Source organism: Chiroxiphia lanceolata, chromosome 2 (genome assembly GCF_009829145.1).
Source record: "Chiroxiphia lanceolata isolate bChiLan1 chromosome 2, bChiLan1.pri, whole genome shotgun sequence".
In the NCBI taxonomy this organism is placed as follows: Eukaryota; Metazoa; Chordata; class Aves; order Passeriformes; family Pipridae; genus Chiroxiphia; species Chiroxiphia lanceolata.
This window is the reverse complement of record NC_045638.1, coordinates 98,008,150-98,033,556: the sequence shown is the minus strand read 5'-3', so window position 1 is coordinate 98,033,556 and position 25,407 is coordinate 98,008,150. Positions and strand designations below refer to the sequence as shown.

The 25,407-nt window shown below is 39.4% G+C and overlaps 1 protein-coding gene across 1 annotated transcript in view; it reads right to left on the bottom strand.

Annotated features, from left to right (window-relative positions):
- Positions 1-2,168: 2,168 nt before the first annotated feature.
- F5 (coagulation factor V) overlaps positions 2,169-25,407 on the bottom strand; it is a 35,022-nt gene continuing 11,783 nt past the window's right edge. The window contains exons 8-25 of the mRNA XM_032678585.1: positions 23,989-24,166; positions 22,821-22,923; positions 22,243-22,454; positions 21,348-21,498; positions 20,416-20,628; positions 16,691-18,611; positions 14,608-14,773; positions 13,175-13,411; positions 12,473-12,683; positions 11,268-11,447; positions 10,074-10,190; positions 9,554-9,625; positions 8,421-8,515; positions 6,983-7,138; positions 6,036-6,180; positions 5,730-5,878; positions 4,769-4,951; positions 2,169-3,994 (exon numbers count right to left, since the gene is read on the bottom strand). Coding sequence (XP_032534476.1) covers positions 3,806-3,994; positions 4,769-4,951; positions 5,730-5,878; positions 6,036-6,180; positions 6,983-7,138; positions 8,421-8,515; positions 9,554-9,625; positions 10,074-10,190; positions 11,268-11,447; positions 12,473-12,683; positions 13,175-13,411; positions 14,608-14,773; positions 16,691-18,611; positions 20,416-20,628; positions 21,348-21,498; positions 22,243-22,454; positions 22,821-22,923; positions 23,989-24,166 — 4,678 coding nt within the window. The 3' untranslated portion in view covers positions 2,169-3,805. The remainder of the gene's footprint in view (positions 3,995-4,768; positions 4,952-5,729; positions 5,879-6,035; positions 6,181-6,982; positions 7,139-8,420; positions 8,516-9,553; positions 9,626-10,073; positions 10,191-11,267; positions 11,448-12,472; positions 12,684-13,174; positions 13,412-14,607; positions 14,774-16,690; positions 18,612-20,415; positions 20,629-21,347; positions 21,499-22,242; positions 22,455-22,820; positions 22,924-23,988; positions 24,167-25,407) is intronic.

The window sequence follows — 25,407 nt, the reverse complement described above, 5'->3', positions numbered from 1 at the left end:
GACTAACGCATCAGGATCTGAAGAAACTACGGTGGTGCTGCTGTCAGTAACTACTTTAGAGCTGCTCAACTGTCTTTACACATACTTCCAACTCCTTTCCAATCCAAGTGCAGACACAACCAGTTTCACAACATCTGTGTGAAGGAGTACAGTCATCACCTCTGGAAAGCAAAAGGACACACTTGGTGGCACCTCATGAGTAAAGCACAAGACTTCAATCACAGCGATCTCTGTGCTTTCATCACCTACAGTTGGTCAGCTTTGGGCATCCTGCGTCCTCCTGGAAGTTGGAACAAGCATTAGAGGGCAGCAACTCCATTGTAATGCTGTTGGAGGCCAAAAGCTGTTGACTTTGACCCTTTGATCAAAGGGCCATTGTGAAGGCATCCATCCAGATTTGTGAGTGAAGAAATTATTGGCTGTATTACTCTGAACTTTGTCACCACATTTCTCCCTCAGTCCGAAAAAGCTTGTGTTTGCTAACCTTCACGCCGCCATACATATCTTTGAGAAAACTGCAGGAATTCTTACTCTCCTCACATATCTTGCAAATAATCCCAACCTACAAAGGATTTCATGCCACAACGTGTAAAAGGTTGTGTAAGACTGACTGTTTTAACTACGAATTTCCAAATGCCTTGACAGATTCAATCTAAGCTGTTTGCTTCATAAAATCAGTAGAAGTTCTTTGTTTTCCAGTCATCTATGGGCTCACTAAACATCACTGTGGTTTGGCAGATCCACTGCAGATATATTTTCACATCTTCCTTGCTGTAAACACGGACCAAGAATTTGCTCCAACATTTGCATTTGGAAATAGTTTCTGTACATGATCTGGCCAGGATAGAGTTAATTTTCTTCACAGCAGCCTGCATAGTGCCTTGCTTTGCATTTGTGACTAAACAAGCATTGATAACATACCATGTTTTAGCAATTGCTGAACAGTTTGCACAGCAGCAAGGCCTTTTCTTTTTCCCACCCTACCCCACCAAGTGGGTAGGCTGGGGCTGCACAAGAGGCTGGGAGAGGACACTGCTGGGATATAATATCCCAGATGGCGTGACATTGTGCTCAGCAAAAAATGCTGGGGGAAGGGAGGAGGGGGAAGGGAGGATGTTCAGAGTTAAGGTGTTTGTCTTCCCAAGCAAGTGCTAGTGTGCCAAGGCCATGCTTGCCAGAAAGTAGCTGAACACCTCTCTGCTGATGGAAAGTGGCAAATGAATTTGTTATTTTGCTTTGCAGCTTTGATTCACCTACTAAACTGCCAAACCACAAGTTTTCTTTCTTTTGCCCTTCCAATCCTCCACCATCCCGTCAGAGGAAAGATATCAAGTGACTGAGTGGGGGCTTAGTTGGCAGCTGGGGTCAACTCACTGCAGTCCTTTTTGGTGTCCAACGTGGAACAAGAGGACTTTGAGATAAGACCCCTGACCAGAGTGTAGAGGTAGAATTTATAGCTGTTAAGTTGTTATTTGGCAGGGTTCTGTGCTTGTTTGCCTTACTGTATATTAGAGTCTGGTGCTTGTTAGTAACTGGTTTGGACTTTTGATGTTTATTGTAGCACTTAAAATCTTACTCTGCTGTGCCGGAGAACATTTTGCTATCAGCGATGGCCACGTGCCTGGTTTGGCACAGGGCCCAGGCATCACTGCTGTACCTGTGCTGCTGCACTGGACAGGCTGGAATATCAGTGCTATGGGGTTGATTCTCAGCATAGCAACTCACAGGGTGTTGTGGTTTAGATTTGTGACTAGAACAGTATTAACAACACAGGGGTGTTTTAGCTGGTACCGAACAGTGTTTGCACAGAGTCAAGGCCTTTGCTTTTTCCCCTCTTTGCCCTGCCAGTGTGGAGGGTGGGGGTGGACAAGAGCATGGGGAGGAGATGCAACCAGGACAGCTGACCCCAGCTAACCAAAGTCCTATCCATTAGTAAGCAGAAGCAGAATCTTCAACTTGTAAAATTGATGCAGATATATTGAGTCATGCTCCTGCAATCAGTTTTGCATTTGTGTGACTTTACATAGACTCATACATATATATATAAGAACTAATTAATTATTTAGAATATTTATGATCATGGCCTTCTTAAACATAAGTGGTTTCACAGTTTTCACATAAAAACTTGGTTCTGCTGAGGTTAGAAAGCATTTATTAACTGTTTTCTAGGGTAAATTCTCATCCCAAAGTTTACATTTTTTTTTTTTTAGTGGCCATGTCTTGGTATTGCAATTTCATGGCAACAAATATAAATTAAGCACTATTACAAAATATTTAGAAACTGATCTTTTAAGAAGAAGTAATTATTCATACATTTTTTTCTGTTTGAAATTAATTCTAATTAGCACTGAAAATTCCCATCAAGCTGAAAATTTTACTTCCATGATGCAATATTTCACTAAATATTGCCAAAGAGATACTACTGTCAAGGCTACTATACAAAATAAAATGTTGATGCTTTTCATGCTACAATATTATCTTTATTTTCCAGTGGAAAATGACAACAGTTTGTAACATAGTATAAAAAAAAAAAGATAATATTTGTTTAGTTTTTACACTCTTTTCACTCACATTCTAAATCTTCTCTTTGAAATGCCTGGTCTATGAGACAAAGAATTGAAAAACTACTGAAATAACTTGGATAACACCAAGACAAACTACTTTGAAAAATCCACCCTGCCGAATGCTACCTAGTGTGTGATAAGTGAAATGCTGCAATTAAACAATTTACAGGACAGAATCCCAAAACATGACTGAAAGCTGAGCTAGAACTCTGGAATAATGAGTTCATGGACTGTGTATCTACTTTCATCACATTTAGCCATCCTGGGAAAAATCCATGTAAGCTCTATGCACAAGAGTGAAAACACTGTTAAAGTGTAAGAGAAGGTGCAGATGTTTCTATTACCCAGTTTCATCCGATCCTCCTCTGCCATCCCCAGGTTGTACTGTCACTGAACAGCTACAGTTCTCAAAGCTTTCCTAATCAAGGGAGCTCCTCCTCCCCATGATCTGTGTGTCTGGGACTGAGTGTCAGGAGCTCTGGATTCTCACTTTGGTTCTATCATTGCTGTTCCATGACCCGCAAGGTTAAATCACTTCTGTTTTCATTTCTGGGATGGAAAGATATTGCTGATTCTCCCTTCCCTTGCCAGGGCACTGAAGATGAATTATGTGAAATCCACAGCATTTCAGGTGTGCTGGGTATGCAAGAACCAAATCAATAACGTGAATCCACATTCTCTGAGAAGGGGTTTAGACATGACTCAAATGCTGAGATGCGCTCTACTGTTGTCACAGTGTAGATTACAGACATGTGGAGGTGAGAACACCCCTACAATCATTTCTTACCAAGGCATTGCTGGAATGCAGCACTACAGCTCCAGATGAGTACAGGTTTTCCCTCTCAGCCCTATGTATGGAGAACATCCACCTGATATAGCTTTCTATTCCTCCTCTGTGCTGCAAAAACATTATCAAATGGACATAATCAGGGCTCAAGATTAAGGTCAAAGTCTCCATTCCTAGATCTAGAACTTAATATTAAGTAAAAAGTAAGATAGAGTACTGGTCAGAATGAAGAAGTGATAATACAAATCAGAAGGGACCTTTATTTCTTCCCAGAGAAAAGAAGCTGTTTTCTAAAGTGTGTATTTGTAGGAATGAAACGTCTACCAGAGAAATCTCTTCCAATTCCCACTGGCAAAACATCAAGGTTCTTTGATGATGTAACATTCAAACTACTGTGCATGACTGTTTTAAGGGTTTTTCAAAAAACATGTTCTGCGTGACAACTGCTGAAAGGTTAAGAGCTCCCAGACTCGCCAGTCCTTTTCACAGCCAGACCCCCACCAAAATCACAGCCATAGAGTTCTACCCGAAGGGCAATGCCACGATACCATGTTCTTGGAACAATGCGGATAAACCTGGACAGGATGGGTGGGTTAAAGAAATGCTTGACGTGCCCGTTGCTGTTTTCATTACCCAAGAAAACCTGCAAATACATAAACACACAATTAGTTGAAAGGCAGTGCTTGAAAAAACTCTGTGGTTTGTTTTTTCAAATGTTTCCAAGCTGTTGTATTACCCATTGAGGACAGATGGACTGGCTCATTTCTGATTTTACAGAAGACACATCCAGTCCCTTCCTAACATGCTGGGTCAAAAGTAGTTCAGGTCAGCAAGATTTGAGTCTGAATGAACAAAAATAGCCTCATTTCCATCTACACCACAAAATTTGCCATTCTAATTTCTAATGGACCTAAAAACCCAAACTTCCCTTATTTTACCTCTGCCAATAGCCCTTGTGGGTTAGGTTGGTGTGAGGTGACATAGGCAAAAATATAAAGTACTGTGTCTGCCCTGTGGGTACCTGAAGTTCCCCAGCTCTGTTACAGGAATACTGCTCACTAACATTACTTGACCTTATAAAATCAAGCAGAAATAGAAAAGAGGCCCTGCATTATTCATTCAAATTAAATGCCCTTGTGCATTCAAATTAAATGTCCTCCTTTACAAACAGTGTCAGCTCCTTTTATCATATTGACTGCCTTCTCTACAGATATGGCATTCTTTCCTTCTATTATTGTTAATTACAATGACTAAAATCAGATGGATATTGTGACATTAAAATGCTGGGGAGCTGGGGTTACTACAGATAAAGTCCTGTGAGAATATCAGTTTGTCTGAGCATTCTGGCTTTGAGCCTTGACATTGTTCAGCATCTAAACCCAAGCAATGATACAATGGCCTGAGCTGAGAATGATACCTTTGCGACTGAGCTTGAACCTTCTGTGTAGGATTTCCACTCTGAGCCTTCATTGCTGTATAGGATAACATAGGTTTTCACAAAGTTTTCAGTAGACATGGACGTGACCCCCTGGGTGGCAATAGCAGTTATCTTCTTAACTGTGAGGAGATCAATTTGCAGCCACTGTTGGTTGTTGTTCAACTATAGTTGATAAAGAAGTTTGTATATTAGCAAACATGTCTCTGTCTGTATTTGCTTAAGTGAAAAATCTTGTTTAAAAATAGTTGAAACTGCATCAAAGTGCATCAAAACTGTACCAAAGAAGTGCAGAAGACTAAAGCTGAGGCAAGTCACAAGCATTCTTGGTGAACCATACAATTTACTTCATCTCTGCAGGAGGTATACTTGCAGTCTTAAGATTTCCACATTAATTTCGAATACATAACAAAACCAACACAGATTTACCTCCAGTATTAAAATGTTACACATAACACTAATACCAAATGCTTATACAGAACAGCAACTTCCAGCAAATTTCAAGGTGTTTCGTGAAGAAATGCGGCTCCATTTCAAAGACACAGAAGCTCACATGCCTTGCCGAAGGTCATCCACCCCCAGATCCACTGAGCTGCACTGCTTATAAGCCAACCCCAGGAAAGGTTTTTTTAACCCCTTTGAAATGAATATTCAAGTTGCACTCATCTCCTGATATTAAACAGGCTATTCCCACTAGGAAATGCTGAAGCCTGTGGCCCAGAGCACACCATCCATCTCTCAAAATATGATTTCAATGTTGCTGCCAGAAGTTCAACAAGTTTTCTACTGGAAGAGGTGAATGGGCTTCTTCCCAAAGGATGGCTGTGAAGTAACCCTGTCATGCTTGGCACTGGACACAGTGAGCAGTAGGTGCAATGGTCACACAGCAGAACAAATTTATTAACTATCTGTTCTGTTGCCATCCCTGCTTTTCACTTGTTACCTTGGCTCGCCAGGCATTCATCTTTCCTTTCTGATTGAGACGAGCAAGTGAAGGGTCCCATGTGTTAAACCAGGATGTCTTAGCAGATGAGGCTGTTATCTGGGTATTCTTGATCTCTCCATTTTCCATTCCAAGTGGCAAAGAGCAACCTGTTGAGAGAAGCACCATGTTATCCCCAGTACATCCAAGTAACCACAACCTAAGCAACAATGTTGGAATTGAGAACATCCACAGTTTTAGTTTCCTTTAAACTATTAGGTAAAAAATTTGTCAGAATGAAAGCACCAGCACATGACTCCTTCTTACCATCTACTTCACAGCCCAGAAGCTCCATGCGAAGAGTAGGCCTGTTGTAGACCTGAGTGGGGTAGAGTCTGATGTACCTGGCAATAATAGGGGGATCAATGGTGTTCTCTTTTACCTCATAGGCATTGGAATTACCTTCAAAAATCTGTAAAAAAAACCCAATCCACATATAGTTAATTTAATGCAGACAGAAGCTTGGATGCTGAAAGCTTGCTCTGTTACAAATATAGTCTCTTTTATGCCATTAGCCCCCCCCACAGCAATGGACCACACTGTGCTGCAGGGCAACTTGAAATATCTCATGGTCCCATCTTAGCATATTTGCAAGCATCTGAAGGCCTCAGTTTAAATAAACAACCCATTTTTATATAAGTCTGTAAGAAGACATGAGCGAAGAGACAAAAGGAGAGGTAAAAGACAAGAGGTTTTCAGTTTGGGAGTTATACCATAGAAACCTCAGGGTAAACTGAAGGGAGCTGGTGATAGGTAGGGCAGGAGCAGCTGGGCATAAGACGAACCTCTTTCAGGGTACAACCATGCTTGGCCTTCTGCAGGCAATTCAGATAGCTCAGCATTCAACTGTTGGGACAGCAGAAAGGGAGGGACAAGAAGGAGGATCTAATCCCAAATGAGGTAGGGCCTGATTTTTAGTTCAGGCTTAGGAAAAAAAAGGAGGGAGAGATGCTTGTGAGAAAGCCACACTCTATACAGTCCAGGTCTCAGGGCCAATCCAAACCCCAGTCTAGGTGGTTCCTCAGGTTACAGTTTGTCTTCTGGTCTGAATTTTATTAGTTTGGTAAATGCCCTTTGGGGCCCCAAGCTGTAGTAGTAAGTCTCTGAAGGCCATAATTTTTTCCACTCTCTCTTAACATAAAACAAAACTGTCATCTCACTGCATCATCCAGTGATGCTGCAAGGTTGTTGCAACCCCTGTGGCACAGACAGACCTTTTGTACTGGTGAGCTGTCTCCTTTGAAGGTGTTCCACGTCCGTTTGTCTTTGCTGTAAACAAGAAAAAACTTCTGGATGTACAAGGACCTTAAAAACTGCTTGGCTCCCTGTGTCTGTATCCCAGTTAACAAAACTTGTCTTTGGAAGTCCACCTAGGAACAGCAAACAGCAGTTATAAAGTCAATAATGCACAGCAAAATCCATATCATTCTTCGACATTTACACAATAGCTTTGACCCCTGCCTTTTAACACCCACAACACTAACATTCTCAAAAGGAGCAACAACCAGATGCCAGAGTCCAAGTTAATGCTGTCTCACTCTCATTTCATTTGTGTATTTATTCATGTGTGCATTTAATTTCAGAGGCCATTTTACAGGGTTCAGCACAGCACTGCAAAGGCATCTCAAAATTATCTGCGTGTCTGGGTAGGCAGAATTCCACTAACCCGGTTTTACAGATAGGCAAAAAGAATTAAAGGTTCACACTTTCATAAGCCACTTCTACTTTTTGGATATGTAGGCTATGAAAAGGCACATGACGTTCTGAAGTGCTGAAAAGCCACCATTCCAGCTCATATCATATCCAAGCACTTAGCACATAAAAACAAATCAGCAAGATGTTCCTATCAGCAATGAAACTCATTCTTTGGGATAAGTCTCCACATGTCTGCAGTAACCTCAGCTGCTAATTACCATGGCCCGCTATCTAATTCTTTCTCCTCCCAATGTTATTTCCAGTTCTACATCAGACCTCCCAACCTTCTCCCCCTACTTAACTCACATAATTTAGTAGCAAGACAAACACAACAGCCATCTGCTGAACTTACACTGAAACACTAGCTTGAGTTTTCCTTTTCTCCCAACTGTCAATTTTAATGAGACTCGTAAGAAATCAACTATTCTCCCTAAATTTGGGTGCAAATTGGCTATCTGGTGCAAAAGTCACTGGGTTGGAAGAAAAACATAGAAGTGAGGTGATTGAATGATATATTGCTTGAAGTCATAATTATAAACTTATTTCCCTGTGAAGCCAAGGACATAGAAGCACACAAACCAACCAAAAAAATTATTTGAAGCAATGCTTGAGAATATTACACTTTAAATGATCACTCAACAAACACATACATATAAATATGTACCGCTAGATAGACAGAGGGGAAAAAAAAAGGACTAGAAAGAATGACTGCCTACAAAATGGTTACAATATGAATTGTGAGGGTAACTGTCCAGTCAATGGGCCTCTACAGCAGTAGAGACTGTGTTACTGCAGAGAGATGGACAGTTATGACATCACCACAGCACCACTTGTAACACCTTCTCAGTTTTCCCCAGCAGTTTTCTCAGTGACAACAAGAGCAGCATGACCTTCTAAAATAAACTCTTGGAAAATCAAAGCTCAATGATGGTCAAGCACATGTTGTACCAACCATACCTGGATCCAAGAGAGTTTTTCTTCTTTCATTATAGTACTCCAAGCATTGTATGTCCCAGAATTGTCTAATCGGGCTAACTTAGGTTCCCAATAGTCTAGACAGAAAATATGAACAAAGCAAGAAATTTAAGAGAGGCACTGAAAAAAAAAAGAAGGCTGTAACTAGCTACTGATCTTGAGTGCTTCATTTTTAACCCCCAATCTGTCTTGGGGAAAAAAACCCACCAACCCAGCATCGAGAGATTCAAATGGTAATCTAGGATAATTTGGACACGGTCAGCCACTGAAAATCAGCTGTTACCATGCAAAGTTTTATAGTTGGCAGAATGACTTTTAAAATAGCAGCTTTTTATGCAATATACTGTCTGCTGATTTGGAATCAGGGTCTAGAGTTTCCTAAACAAGTTTTGGCTGCCAGCAGGATCAGACACAAAATGTGCTCTACATTCATGGAAGACAGTTCCCCTCTGCATAACAAGGTTTCCATGTTAACAACTGGTATAGAATACATAGAACAAAACAGCTTTCAAGCCTTCATAAGACTTTGTCAGGAAACAAAGAAAGAAAACCAAACCCACAGAAAATTAAGTTTTACAAAGTAAATAGTTTATTTGTTATTTCAAGGGAAAGGATGTGTGTTCCTGCATGTATGTGTAACCTGTACATCCTGATTTGACACTGTCTGTGTAAAATTATAACAACTTCTCCAGCAAATGATCCCACTTTTATACCATGGGTGAACTTGATAAATTAAAGACTCTGTGATTGCTCTGGATGCCAGGGTTCCCAAATCTTTCATAACAGATGTACTTGTCTCTTCACATCTCATCTCACATACAAATCTCAAAAGCTTTTTGTATGCTTGGTGTTCATTTTCAAGCAGGGAACCCACAGGACTCTCAAGTTTGTGGTACTGATGGCAGACTTGTGACATTGTTAAAACACAACAACGATGGCTACCCAATACACCTCACAGTCTCTGCTTCTAGCACTGGAGAGATTTTTAACCTGACAGCTGATTCACTGCTGAACAGTTCTTGTAAGAAATATCATGAGATGCTGAAAAAATATGGAACTACACTTTTCTGGAGATATTTAGGAGTGTGGAAGGACCTTTTCAAGTATTAACTCACCTATGTGATCTGAAGCTTCAATCTGTGAATCGAGTATAACTCCACTTGCCAGACCCATTGGAATCCTGCACTCTAAAGAGAGCACAGTAAGTTTGTTGTTAAAGAAAATGAGTGATATACCAGTATATATTCTGGTGAAATCAAAGACAACATCACTCAGAACAATTCTTAGTAATACTATGACACCACTCCCTTCCCATAGAAGTCCAAGGTAAGGTCTGCAATTTCTCTCAACAGATTAATCCACTGGTCACCGTGGGGAAATCTCGAATTCAAAGCCAGTACGCTAAAGGAGTAAAGCTAGCATGCTAAATAATTCAAAGCTAGTATTGCTAGAAGCTAAAAATTTTTTCTTTGAGAAGAAATTTACAGTAACCACTCCACCCTCTCTCTGAATGCACAGATAGTCTCCTAGGTTTTTTGCAGAACAATCTACCAAATTTATTTTCAGTGATCCTGAAAGGGTAGAGAAGACTTCATAGCTTGACTCCTCCAGCCAAAAACCACCTTAGTTCAGTACCTTTCTCTATAACCAAATAGGATGTCTGCATTCCTGCTTGCTGATATTCCCCCACTTCAGTGTCTAAAAGCCACCAGCCAGGCCTCTGTGGCTTCATTTCAATTGTTCTAAATGAACCTTAAAAAAAAGGAAGAGAAATGTATCAGAAACATTATATTACAAGGTTGATGTAATTGAGGCTGAATGTTAAACCAAAGACCATCCTATGACTTAATTCAGAAATTTAAACACACATCGCAGAGAGAGCAAAAACTACCACCATCTCAGTGATTTCTTTTCTTAGTGAGGAAGTTCTAGCTGGAGAATGAGATTAGAATTGAATGATCAGATCAAAACCCAACCTTTGCTGCTGGTGCAAAGTACAAAACCTTGGATGCCTGTCAGATATATCTGTATATATCTGACACTAAAGTGCTGAGCTGTGTAATGAACAATGCTATCAAGTTTATTACATAATGCAGAGATGTTAATTCTGTGGTGTTGGTTATAGTTCTCATTCCTGCTGCCCCAGTGGGTTGTTCAAGTGACATAAAGGATAGATGAAAAGAAGCCAAAAGTAGATGGGGGAGAACCAGATCTATAGGCCTTCCCCTCACTTTCTGCATGACCCAGGAGTGCCAAGGATTGAGCAGGAAGCAGATACTGTTTTGGCTGCTTGCTGCACTCTTTAGAAAGCACAGTACATGCCTTCATTGTTTTTCCTATATTCCTAGTTACTGCAGACATGACAGTTCTGGTTCCCATTTAAACAAAAATATGTAGATTTCATAGTGAAAAGCACCACCTTAAAAAATAATTAAATAAAATAGTGAATAAACTACCAAATGTTCACTAAGCCAAAGTCCTATTATTCCAATCTTGTTTTTTTTTAATTTCCTTGTTGTCTTCTTTTTTCTTTTAAATTTCTTGTAGCTGGCAATACAGGCTTCATAAGTGCTGTTATTGCAGACTTGCACTGCTGACAGCGATGGGGCAAAGGAATATATCCTGTAGCCTAATGAATACTTTTAGCCTATTTCTTTTCTCCCTGGACATAAGAATTCTCCTACGGCTCACATTTGTTCTTTCTGTTCTGTATCACACACCTTGACATTCCAAAAAAAGCTCTCACCATAAGGAGACCTTGACATTGGTGTGATGAGGACACAGACTGCCCTGGTCACTCCACAGAACTTGCTCTGCTCTGACACTTACCTGGAAGGAGTGTGTATGTACCAAGCTGATGCTCTGGCTCTCCGTGTTCTATGAAGGTCTGACCATGAAAATGAACAACATGAATGTCTTTTGGACCACCCATGTTCAGCAAATGCCATCGGACCCGTTCACCTTCATACATCCTCAAGCCTTGCAAATTGTGGGTAATCCCATTAATGGCTGAAAAAAAATATTGTTAGTAAGAAAAACTGCTCACAAAACAGGTCTCAAAGTGCTAGAATGGAATTATTAAAATTAGTGAAATATTTAATGAAGTAATGCATTTGGGAAAAACGGCACCTTTTCTCCCATTCAAAGTGCAACACACTTTACAGTCTACGTATATAAATTCAGAAAATCCAGTGACCTCATCAGAGGATTTGAGCTAAGTTTGCTAGCAACACATGGCAGCCAGGAGAACAAAGAGAATTAAATGTCAAATGGGAATACCAGGTCCAAAAGAAAGGACAACTTTCCAAAACACGTTCTCCAGCTTGCATACAGGCATACAGATACAACTGACATCTTTGGTTAATAATTGATTTTACGGACCACATTTTCAAAAGGCAGATTCCATTTCTCAACATGTCCTTTTCAAACGTGGTCACTCACAGCACACAGGCATCAGCTTTCCAAAGACGTAAACATAGAGTTTCACTACTGACCATTATTTCACAGAGGAAAAAGTGTTACCTTTGAACATTCAGCCACTCACTTAACTCTACAGCACTAAAATCTCTATAGCCACAGAGAGGTATATTAAGGGCTGTTCTACAGCTGCTTCGAATTCCTCAATAGAACTAGCCAATTTGTCAAATTATTACAATATTTTTAAATTTCTTGCAAAATGTTGTCAGGGTATTAGCTTCTGAAAAGAGGAGGCTTTTTTGTTTCTTTTTTTCTTTTTTTTTTTTTAATTTTAACATGAGGGGTAGATGTATGTAAGTGGAAGAGAGAAGCTTCGTATTGAAAGTTTCAGTCTAATATGTCCTTTCTTCATTTTAATAGAAAATTTCCAGTCATTGCTAACCTTTACATTGCTAAGCCTGACGATTACGGGTACAATGGATAATGACAAAAAACCATTCACATAATTAATGTGTAGGATTTAGGCACATTGAAGACGATTGAGAGCTGAGACATCTCCCCCAGCATCTTTCTCTCTACCCCAATAAACTGAATAACTGGAAAAATGAAATAAGTACCATAAAATTTGTGGCACTGCTGCATTCCTTGTGTCTTCTCACTACAAGGCCTTCTAGAATGTTTGTCGAAGTACCAGCTTTTCTCTTCATCGAAGACCATAAAAAGCAAGAAAAAGTCTCGGGTAGATGTCCCGCTGCTGTTTGATTTGCTGAAGGTTCCTTTTTGACAGATCAGTATCGGTCCAATCAAACCAGAGTGAATATCTTTCTCCTAAAAGGTAATACATCCACATTAGATGTAGAATTGGATTTCCCAAAAGATGTAAAAAATCCCATAGCATTCTGCAGGATTGCATCAGACCCTAAAAATCTAAAGCAGACTCCAGAATTGCTGTTGCCTTGTATTTTTACTGTCCCCTGCTCAGTCTACCAGAGTTCCCCAATTTGAATTCCTCAACAGCTTATGTCCTGCTTTAGCTGAGTGTAAGAGATTAAATGTCAGATGGGAACATCAAGCCCAAAAGAAAGGACAGCTATCCAAAGACTTGTTCTGCATCTTGCATTTCTACAGCCATAAAGTAACATCATCTGGAGATATTCAAAACCCAACTGGACAAAATCACGGACAACCTAGTGTAACTGACTCTGCTTGAATTGTGGGAGTGGACTAGATGATCTCTAGTGATCTCTTCCAACATAAATGCTTCTGTTATTCTGTGATCAACCCCAGCAACACTACCACTTCTATTTTGATTTCCTTACCATATTTAAATCCGAGTAGTAGATCCATGACCGACAAGCTGCTCCTGACCGCACAGGTCCCGATCTCCTGTTTGCATACCATACATATATGTAGCTGTTATTTGGCTGGACTTCATCATCTTCCTTAAACCAAGCAGTAGATTCGTCATCATAAATGCTTCCCTCAGAGGACTTTTCATAGAGAAGTCCATGAGCATGGAGGGAATATGGTCTGGATGCCAGATTCTTAAAATGAACCTAAAAAAAAATAAAATAGATACTATTCAGCAAATTCAGGCCTAAACCAAAGTCCCCACAAAATACATTCCCATATCCTCAAACCAAGGTCAAGATTTGTATAATGATTACAGGCTATGTTGTACATGGAAAAGCTGGCAGAGATAGCTTCTGACATTTCCATGCTGAATCACCATCTTGATGTAGGTAGATAATGAAAAATCAGAAAGCACAAGTCTAGCTCCCTGTCTTCCACTGAGTCTAGGCTCCTAGGACTTTTACTGCTGCCCCTCATACCTGGAACGGTTTAGTTACTGCAAGTAGGGAGGCAGGGAGTTCCTACCTCTTATGCTTTGCTGCAGTTGTGCTAAAGAAAGGCACAAATTGGTAACTCTAGGCTCTGTATGTATCATTCTCACTGAAATCAGTGCTTCACACTTGTCCCATAGAAGCATCAGGGTAGGCAGATTATATATTTACCTCTCCCTAGAGAATGACACTCCCAAGCTATAAAAGCCTTTTTCTGTTCTTACTCATGTTTTAAATGTAGCTCAGTGTGCTCCTGTTGCACACTACTCCTACTGAAATAAGCAGAAAGCAGTGAGATCTACTCTCCCTATCTAAGTCCATCCCTATGTGTTGGAAGACTGGATGAAGAAGCAGAGAAGGGACTTTTTATAGCAATGTGCTTCCTAATGCACTGTATCACCAGGGATACAGTATCTCGCATCCTTGTTGATTGTACTAGAACTATCCAACCCATTTACAGCAAAGGTTTTACAGGAAATTATATATTTTTCAAAAAACTTTATATTAATCTTGAACACAAAATTACTAAGTTCTTTAAAAAAATTAAGAAGCTCTCTTTACATATAAAAAGTAGCATTTCCAGTGCAATCTGAGTTTAGAAAACTCATTTTTCATTAACATTAAACCTAAATCTCATTTTACATTTGACTGATAAGCCAGTATTTAATGTTGGGAAACATAAGAAAGAAAAACAGAATTTAATTTACTGTGGATAGAAGAGAAAAAGGATGTATTTAAAGAAACACGTCAGAGTGCTTGCAAGTCCACAGTGCAATTTCTAGCTTTGAAAACTGTTTCCCTATCATTATCTTTTAAAAATCTGTTGTTTTTTTAGGTCTATTCCATGTCACATTCTAAGACTACCATAAGAATCTTATCCTGCACACACATTCAAAACATCGACTTACTAGGATAACGTCGTCCACTTCAGCTCGGATAACTGGCCCCAGGATGCCAAGGTGTTCTGCGTATTCATCTTCATCCTGAAGAGTCGTAAAGGTACTGTCTGTATAGCTCTGGAAAATCACCTTATATCTGGTGCCATCTTTACAGGTTTTGTCACTCATCATTGGACTGAAAGGAAATCCTCAGTTAAAAACCCACACAGTGAAATAGAAATAATAGCTTTGATGAAACCCGAGAACCAATATGTAGGAACATTTTAGAATATAAAGAATAAACACTCAAATGGCCTCACGTTGTGCCAAGGGAGGTTTAGATTGGATATTAGGAAAAATTTCTTTACCAAAAGGTAAAATTGTCGAGCCCTGGAACACTTTCCTGCCCAGGAAAGTGGTTGAGTCACTAGCCCTGGAGGTATTTAAAACACGTGCAGATGTGACACTTATTGGACATAGTTCAGTGGTGGCCTTGGCAATGCTGGGTTAAAGGTTGGACTCTATTATGATCTTAGAGGTTTCTTTCCAACGTAAATGACTCTATGATTCCATGAAATAAGTGTCAGATGATTCTGCAAATCATAACTTGCAATGTTTAAGCAATTCTAGCTCTACAGTTGTATGAGATCCTTCAAAAATTTGGTCAGCTACCACTGAAAGACTCCAACTAGTCTCTGAAAATCCACCTGAGCTCTATTTTCCTTTTATACCAAGAGCCTTAATGTGAATGAGAGCTTAGCTCAGTGTAGTGAGCACACCACCTATATCCTACTGTCTCACAGATGCACCTTCTCTTCAACATACTGAGAAAATATATGCCATGGGCTCTGTTAAATTCACTGGAACTACCAGGAACTACTGGAACTACTAAATTCACACCAGCTGAAGATGAACCTTACTGGAGAGATCTATACAGAGCTCTAAGCATAACATTTTCCTTATTTTGCAAATGCCCAAAGAAACTGTCTGTAGTACTTTCGCAAGTGCCATTTATACAGACTGAGGTGAGGCAGGAAAGTGGAGGGAAAATATCCATCAAATAAAATGGAAATTCAATTTGAGAAATAATATATGTTTGGAGATTAATTTTGTATAATGAAAATTTTCTTGCTCCTGTTTTATCCACTTTTGATAAAAATCCAAAGTTGTGGCAGTTTTGGTCTTGTTTATTTCAAGGGCCACAAGATTTAGGATTTTGTTGAAAAGTGACAAGGAATTCTATGCCTTGTAGGGTGAGCACTGATCCTAACTTGTATGAATTAAGACAGTAAATTTTTAGTACAGTGTTTTTCTCAAGTCACGTATATTCTTCACTGTGGCATAGTGGTCAGTCTTCCCTGTCAAAATATAAGAAGACCCCTCAACAATAGGTTTTGTGATTCAGTCACCTTCTGATTTCTCTAAACAATGCAATAATTCATGCAGCTTTGTTTTTATTTTACAGCCGGGTGGTTAATCACTTTGCAGATTTCATATACTTTTCAATATTGCAGTCTTGTGAAGCTGGAAAGTGCTTTATCCATTTTACAACAGAGAACTGAGACACTACAACCATTTCCTGCTAGTGCAAGAAACTGTGATTCATCCTGCCTATAAGTTCATCCTGTATATATCACATCAGTTAGTCTGTTGAATTCCTGGAAAGACTTTGCTCAAGGAGGTCTCTGTCCTGTCTCTAGCACAGGTACCAAGAATTTGAGCTGCAACTAAAACAGGTCATTCAAGTATAACAAAACTAACTGCAAGTTTCCCTCTTACAGTGAATTTTTTAACTTCTGTATTAAAGAGTGATTCTAATGAGTCTATAAAAGGGGGTTAAGAAAACAAAAAACAAAACCCCAAAATAAACAAATAAACAATAGAAGAAGAGTTCTTAGCTATGTTCTTAGCTATGCTCTTGATTATAATAGTATCTATCACATTTCTAGGGGGCCCAAGCCTCCCATGGAAAATTCTTATGATACTGCCACTGAAACACTGGAAATCACATGGCACATTACAGATGCTTTTAAGTTTATCAGCATGTGAATCAACATTCTGCCCATGTGTGTCAGGATGGTGTGCAAAATGAAAACAAGCGATTTAGCCAAACCTTTTTTTATATCCTGCATAGTTCCAGCAGACCTCTTCAGCTGCAATATAGTATCTCCTCTCGTTCCCTCTGCTGCGCAGGTAATGTTCAGCAATGTTCTCTGGGTTACGCTGCTCGTTGATATTCAGCTTGGGGTCTGTCATGTATGGGTCATCCACGTTCACATAATGGTACTCGTATTCAACACCTGATGTTTCCTCCCTGTCAGATTCTCCTGTGAGAATCTCGTAGTCTCCATTTTCTTTGGGAAGCCCAATTGTGATCGATGGCCTCAGCTGCCGCGGGGTGAGTGCGTAATTTTGCAGCTCTCTGTGCCTGGCTCTGCTCAGATCCATTGCATGGTTGGCCTCACTGGGTGCCCCTGTGGTGTTAGTGCAGCATGGCAGTGCTGTGTGGTTGGTCTCACCCGGAAACATCCCTGCCAAAGAATTGGTGACCGTTTGGGAGTTTTTACTCCTTGGGTCCAGCGACTGGATCATTTTTGGATCTTCCTTCTTTTTCCTTCGGATCTTGATGGAGGTTCCAGATGTACTTAAAGTATCATTCTTGTTTTCTTCCTTTCCTTTCTGAGTTGGGTGCATGTGGCTCCCTTTCTGGTTTTCCCCCACTAGATGTGAGAACCCTTGATACTTCTTCATATCCTCCTTATTTATGAATGCTGTACCATTTCTGCCATGATGATTTAACTTACTGCCAACAGATTTATCTAAATTTGCCTCTTCTCCCAGATTACTCTTTGCAGACACCAAATTCCATTCCTCACTAGTCATTTTAGATGAATATTTCCCTACTCTGGGCAGTGATGCTTCTAAGTTCTTCACTACTGCAGGGCTGGAATTAGGGCTTGTATCACCTAAAATATGATCTAAAGATAAAGCATCTGCTAGTTGATCTTTAGATATCCTGGGTTCATAAAGGCTGGATGCATTAGACTCATCTCCTGCTATGAGGTCCAAAGCAAGTGTCACGTTAACTGCACGCACAGCATTTTCCATCTTAATTTCCTCCTCTACCAGTTCATCACCATAATCATTCAGAAACTGGGCAGATCCCACCATGGCTATATTGGAGGTGTTCTCTGTGTGATTCACAGAAGGAGGTGCACTAGTCTTGTCAGAAAATGAGACATTTTTATTTCGTACGTGATTTAGAAGGGCATTCATTTTTTGGACAGAGTAAAACTTCATAGCCAATGAGCTTCGTCTTTTCCTGTTAATGTTATAATTTCCTCCTTCTGGGGTTTCCACTTGATGTTCTTCTGAAAAAAATTTACTGTCCTTTCCACCAGCTGGAAGCTCTTCTGGAACATTCATTGGGCCTTCCCCATTGCTCAGCAAGTGTTCACCTGCAGACATGTTACCATGAGCTATGTCATAATTGCTTTGGCTTCTATTCTCAAATACCAAGTCAGCCGTTTCATCACTTGTGGTAGCTAAAAATAAAGCCTCTTCTGCTGCAATTGATGTGTGATTTGACTGGAATGTTTCGGCCTCGATTAGGGGAAGAGGAGTGATATGGGTTTCTAAGAATTTAGAGTTGTTTGCTGATTCACTACCATTTATAGCTGTCAGACCAGAGCTGGCTGCCACCTCAGAACTCGTGGCATCAGTGCCTTCATACTGATCCCACGCTAGTGCTGTAAGGTTTTCTTTTTCTTCATCATCTGCTGTCTTCCTTGAGCTTCGGATGGAGTAAAGAGAAGCCAGGTAGGCCTGATAATCTAAGTCCTCTGGATCTTCCTCTTCTTCTTCCACATCTTCCTCAACTGAGGCGGAAACAGCCTTTTTTTCAGTCTTGATGTGAGTGAAATCCACAACATCAAACGTGTAATCTTCCTCATATTCACATCTGGCATCTCTGAACCTCAGCCGCATGCCGTAACTCATCTCTGAGGTACCCCAGGACGCTAAAAGCCAAGTACCTGCAATGGAAATAAAAGTGTTATGAGAGTGGACATTGTCTATCATGTAAGTGGCCAAGGCAAGTGGTTGTGTTTGTTTCTACAGCACCTGTTATAGCAGAATGCTAATTTTCGTCTGGGATTTTCATGACCTCTCATTGCAATGAAAAATAATTAATAAATGTAAATAAATAAGAGCGCATATAAATAAATACATACGCCTAAGAGATGGAACTGTTCTCCACAGATTAAGCTGTATATAGGACTTGAGTCCAAACATAACCCGTGAAAGAGATGGATATGGAAAGGAAAGAAAGAAATAAAATAAGGGATCCTATGTTTAGATCAGCATCTGAGATTGGGACCTCTTGAGATAAAGTTTCAGTTTTATCCTGTCCTTAGTGTTGTATGCACTGCCACACAGATAGAACATTCTAGGTAAAAAAAATATATTCTGAGGCAATGCTGACAAGGATCTGATATAGCGTCTTAAAAGCTTTTGAATGCATAAAGGATAATCTTTAATAAGCATAAAAAGAAAAAGTAATTTGAATTTCCAATCTGACACAAAACATTAAGCTACCAAGCTGAGGCATCTTAGATTAACTTAAAGGTTTTATAATTCTTCCAAAACCTAGTCAGAAGTTAAGTTCTCTATTTGAACCTAGGATCTGCAGAGAAGAAAATACAATCTCTTTCCCTAAACAACATCAAATAGAGTTCTTTGCTTGATACTATTTGCTTTTGGAATTGACAGAATAAACAGAAATAAGAGACCCTGAGTAAAAGAGTCTTTTTTATTCAAGAGATCACATAAAATTTTTCCTCTATTTATCGGAGTTTAAAGTGGCCTGCATAATTTTCCTGATTTCTAACAACAGCAAATTTATCAAAGAAAACATGTCCTAGATGGAAAGAATAGATCACATAACAAAATCAAGCAAAGTACAACTTACTACTGGGGAGGTTTCCATGAAGTCTAATGGAGTTTTTATGATTCTCGAGTCTTGAACAATAAAAAGCACTTAGCATACCATACATTTTTAGGTTATAAGGTCTTGATGCTGTGTGATCACCGAAAACAAGCTTTGAGAACATGGAGAATTTATTATTTAAATAAATAAAATATACCCCCAAAAAATGGTATTTTAAATGGGATAAGGATACCTAAACCTTGTGGGATTTTAGATGATCACTAAAATCTCATAAACTTCAATGATGAAGAATCTCTGTCCTTTTGGAGGTAATTCCTAAAGTGTGTTCTAGCAACCATTTTTCAAGATATGGTGTTAATCCTAGTTAGATGTTGAGATGTATCCAACAGACCAGTGACCTTGTGCAACCAGGCAGACTTTACTGCTGTTAAATGACCACAAGCCTAAGGTAAGGTGTAGCTATTTTGTCCGGTAATGACTAGCATAATTTGACAGTTTTGGCCCATTTTAGCCTGCTAAGGATGGAAAAGTATGTGGCAAAATTGGAAATCATACAGTGCAGTTGATACTGGATCACTTTGAAGAAGAATCTTAGAATTGCCTTAAAATGATCATTACTAAGCCCAATTCTAATTGTGCAGTGGAAAAAAACCCAAACTACAAGACGACCAACAAAAAGAGCCTCAGTATAGCATACAATTATGCTGAGTGCTAAGTCTGTGTAGCCAACAAAACTCCCTATACATCAATTGTACTGGGGCAATGATTCAACGGTTTCCAGCACTGTGTTCATCTGAAAAGTTTTCTTTCCTATTTAGGTAAGTCATTATAGATTGGAGATTAAATAATATCTTAGAAGAGCTGTCAAACACTATAGTTCTACCACTTACCACCATTGTCCATTTCCACTGTGACTGATTCTCCACTCATCGGGAAAAGGTTCAATGTATCTTCATATTTCCCTCGATACAGAAAAGAGTGTCCAGAAAGGCGAACAGAGACAATCTCATCATGAGTGCCAACACTGGAAAAGTGCCACTGAACCACAGTATCTCGGCAAAATCCAAGAATTTCACTGCTGTCAGACACATAGCCATTTATTGCTAAAAGGAAAACAAAGTAAAGGTGATCTCAATATTTTCAGAGTAAGACTTTTAAAACCTCCTGTTCTTTGATGTGAGTCCACTGAACTGGACTCACTGGAAAGAGGCTGGCACAGGGATGAAATTGCAGTAGCCTTGATGGAGATTCCATCTCTGGAAATAGTAACTCTAAGGCAACAGGGTGTTGCATTGAAGTTTAATTAACCCCTGCCTTTGCTTCAGGGTCCAGAGCAAGCCTAGTCCCTAGTGGCAAGGTGGGAGTTGGCCTCTTCTCACAGACAGCTAGTGATAGGACAAGGGGAAATGGTCTCAAGTTAGACCAGGAGAGGTTCAGATTGGATATTCAGAAAAATTTCTTCGCTGAAAGAGTGGTTAAGCATTGGAACAGGCTCCCCAGGGAAGTGGTGGAATTGTCATCCCTAGAAGCGTTCAAAAAACAAGTGGACATTGCACTTTGTAGTATGGTTTAGTGGGCATGGCGGTATTAGGTCAAAGGTGGTATTAGGTCAAAGGTTGGACTTGACCTGATCTGGGAGATCTTTTCCAACCTTAATAATTCTACAATATTGCATATTTCTGTACAGTGTCACCTGGTATGGTTAGAAGTTCCCCGACCCTCTAGAGAATTCCCTGATTACACATACTTCTAAATACAAGCAATCACTGAATGCTCAGATTAATATAATCTTTCATATTATTCATCTTGATATCCCACTCACTGTGCATTACGTTTGAGTTATAGAACTTGGGATCATCCCTTTTAACACTGGCTGGGTTGCTGCAGTACTCCTTGATGTTATCCTCTAGGTACCAGCTCTTGTTTTCATCGAACACAGCAAACATTGCCTGCTGCTCTCCATCTGCCTTTTTCTGAAAGACAATCAATACAGCAGTCAGATTTTATGAGCAGACTCAGTCCTACAATCTTCCTTACTTACTATGGGAGAAACATAAGCTTCACCAGAGTCGTGGTAAGCATGATCCAAGGGCTGAGGGAAAGGGAGCAGGGGGTCCAAGTTTTAATTTGTGGTGGAGCACTGAGCAAGCCACTTGCACTGGTTGTACACAGATAGTTTAAGACTGGGCTCTCTATAAAAGTACCAGACTTCTGACCTGACCCGAGCATATGCTTTTGACATTTTTTTCTCCCAAGTGATGCTGATGCCTTTGCCAAGTAACATTTTGATGAATGGCAATGAGAACCACTCTCCTAGAACTCTCCCATGCTGTTTCAGTTGTTCTGGATTAATTGATGTCTGAGACTGTCAGATGCTGTTGAGTTATATCTGTTACAGAAAGGGACCAGGTCTGATCTGAATGTCTTTAGAGTATGAAGATATAATAGCAGCAGGAAAATTTATTATCAGGTCTAGAGATAGACTTTCAAGTCAGGTTGACCTTTTGCTGATATGCTGCTCTTGCTAAGAAAAATATAATTCCTCTACTGCTGCGGACAGTCAGAGGACTGTTTCTTTGAGTGAATTCTTCAGGAACCTATTGGTTTAATTGTTCTCTACAGAACAATTCTCTGAGGGAAGCAAAACCAAATTCACTGCAGATCAAATACCATTATTTGAGCCAAATCTGTCTCTCAGAAGTTTCCAAACATGTTACCTGCACACCCTTCTGTGTCAGTGCTTCACTTTTGCAAATCAGCAGTGGGCCAATCAGCCCAGAGGCTATATCTCTCTCAATATTTACAGCACTATGATATAGCCTTGTAATACATTGAGCATCCTGTCGAGTGGGTTGGTCTGTTTTAGAGATTTTCCACTCGTAAGTGTATGTCTTCCCTGGTTCAACTCCTCTACTCTGGGTGCCATTGCCTAAGGAGAAACAAAGAAGAAGAACAATAATAACACAAACTGAGAGCCAGGTCTTAATATCAAGCTGCACCTTTCTAGGTGCAGTTAGGTCATTTCAAGCTGCTTTGAGATAACTGAATGAATTTTTTCTCTCTCTAAGATCGTGAACAAGAACAGAAAACTAAGACACCATAAAAGGGTATTTGTCTCTGCTTTGCAGAAAATACCTTGGTGTCTCTATAAGGCAACACAACAGGTGAGCAGAGGCAGAGAACAGAACTGAGGTCTCCCAGTCATGCACATTCCTAGACACAGCACCTCCTTCAAAGCAACAAAACCATCCACAACAGTCAGTGATAGGCAAAATATATTTCACAAATGTTTTACTTGTGTGGTCCAGAGGATAATCAGCTCCTTCTGCATTCTTTGAAAGTGTCACTCCATGGAAGTAAATGCTGTAGGGTCGACTGGCCTTATTTTTGAATACAACCTATATTGATAGGCAAAAATAATAATAAAAAAATTAGTATTCAATAAATCCTTGTCTGAATACATAACAAAGTTTCCACTATGGTAGAATTTGCCTGGTTTCAGCCCAGGAAGTGCCAGAAAGGCAAAGGGATGTAATAAATATTGTCTGATAATATAAACCCACAGTCTAAATGATGCTAGTACCCTGCTTCTAGACTTTGTAGAGCCCACTGAGTGAAGTTCAGCTCCTTACACCTGGTCTCTGGAAAGTCTAAAATGAACACCTGTTCTTCCACTTACTAGGCATACACTATCTCTGGAAATATGAAGTTATTGACTACACTTCTTTGTAACCTTCAATATGGGAGAAAACAAATTTAAAACCAAATCTTGTCCCCAGTTCCAAGATCCAATGTGGATATGCAAGGAAAAGGTAAAATGTCCTGTCTATTCTTGATGAAAACAGGAGGGGGGAAAAAAAGAAAGAAGGAAAATCCCAAACACAAAACATGATAAACTCAAATTCAGAGTCACATAGTCATGGTGGAAATTATGGAAATTAAAGGTCACAGAAATTTGTGATGCATCATTAAGTGACAACAGAAAGACAAGCAGATGTGACAGCAGCACAAGCCTGTCAAGCAAATGCTTTGTAGTTTCATAGCATAACTTCATGAAAGAATATATGGAAATTGAGTACCATTGTCTAAAGCAGCCAGGAAAAAAAAAAAATCAACATAATACAGGAGGGACTCATGAAGTTTGGTCTTACATACAAATCCCCCCCAGAAGTCTATCCAAGTTTAGCTTTTTTCCCATTTTGGACCAATGTCAACATATATTTTGCAAAGAGCGTGAATGAAGCATGTTTATGTTGTAAAATAAAGCACAAACATGGAAAATATAGAGGGAATGCCAAAAAATGCAAGCTAAACACTTTCACTGTCATACCTTTTAATAGGGCAAATATTTATAACATTAGCTGGTTTTGACAAACAATACAAATCTAACTGGTTCTTTTGTATCTCTGCCCCAATGAAAATTATGCTATAGTATAAATAATCTCTGCATTTATGTTACTTACTTTGACTTTATCATTAAGTTGAGCTCTGATAACAGGGCCCAAGATCCCAGTTTCCTTTGGGCGGGGATTTTCCAGACGTTTTGTGAAGGTGGCATCAGTGTATTGCCTAAAAATAGCTTTTTTATACCTTTTACCTATGAGATTTGAGAAGTTGTCCAAGTGTTGTGTTTTATAGTGTCTTAAAAATAAAGGAAAAGACAAATGATTAACAAAACTTGATTAGTAACATCTTTTAGAATACAAAATTAGTACTCAAGCAACTGGTAGAAGCTTCACTGCTTGAAAAAAAATCCAAACCCCAAACTGACCTAACGCTCTTCACCCCAAATTCTAACCTAAATTAGGTAAGAAGAATCTTGGACCATTACTTGTGTTTCAGTATCACATATGACCAATTAGTATCAGAGTTTACATTTAATTTAACAGGGTACACATGCAAGAAAGAAACAAACTGAAGCAGTGGATACATTTTCAAGGTAAGACAACAGAAATTACTGTTCTCCTTTTACAAAAGTATAGTTGAGCATAGAAAAAAATAAACAATTTGCTTACGGTAACAAAGTCTCCAGGTGAAATAGGAACAGATAATCTTAATGCCACTCAAGCACTATACAGTAAATAGTGTTACACTGAGGTTTAAAACATTAAAATTTTTAATGTTGAGAGCAAAACTAGGATAAATACTGGGAAGTTACACAGAGTGACATGTTCATCATCACTTGCACTCCAAAAAAGGTTACTAAACAGGGATAAATTCTGTAGTTTTGAACAAAGGGGGGAAAATCAGAGCACTGAGGTGGTTAAGTAACTGTGTGACTACCAAGAAAGATATAAAACTTTGTTCCATACAGTCCAAGAGCAAATAAGGGAAGAAAATCATGCCAAAGGAGGAGGAATTATGTGAACTCTATATTTCTAAGGAGGTATATGAGACTATAACCCTTACAGAATAAGGGATTTGTCTTGTTCTGCTTGATCCTTAAAGGTTCTTATGAATATCAGCTTGTAAAGGCTTGTAAAGACACGAATGGCACTGGGGAATTGACAGACTGCAAATTTAACCTTACAGTGCACTGGTAGCACTGTATACTAAAACATCATGTATGTTACAGAATTCCTTCTATTTATCTGAAGCTGAACAAAATAGCCCAATATATTGGGTTATTATTATGACTTCTACTACATCTACATTGATGCCATGCAAAGGTCATTTATAGAGAGATACCTCTTTTTCCCGGTCCCTAAACACTTTATTGCACTGAACTTCTAAAAACTTTTAAACTCCAGAAATATTCCCTCCCTCCCTCCCTCCCTTTCCCTTCCTCTTAAGGATTATTTATTTCAGCAGAATTCATGTTAAAAAGTATTTTAGAAAATAGGTTTATATGCTACTTTGGGCAATTCCTAGAGTCATATTCC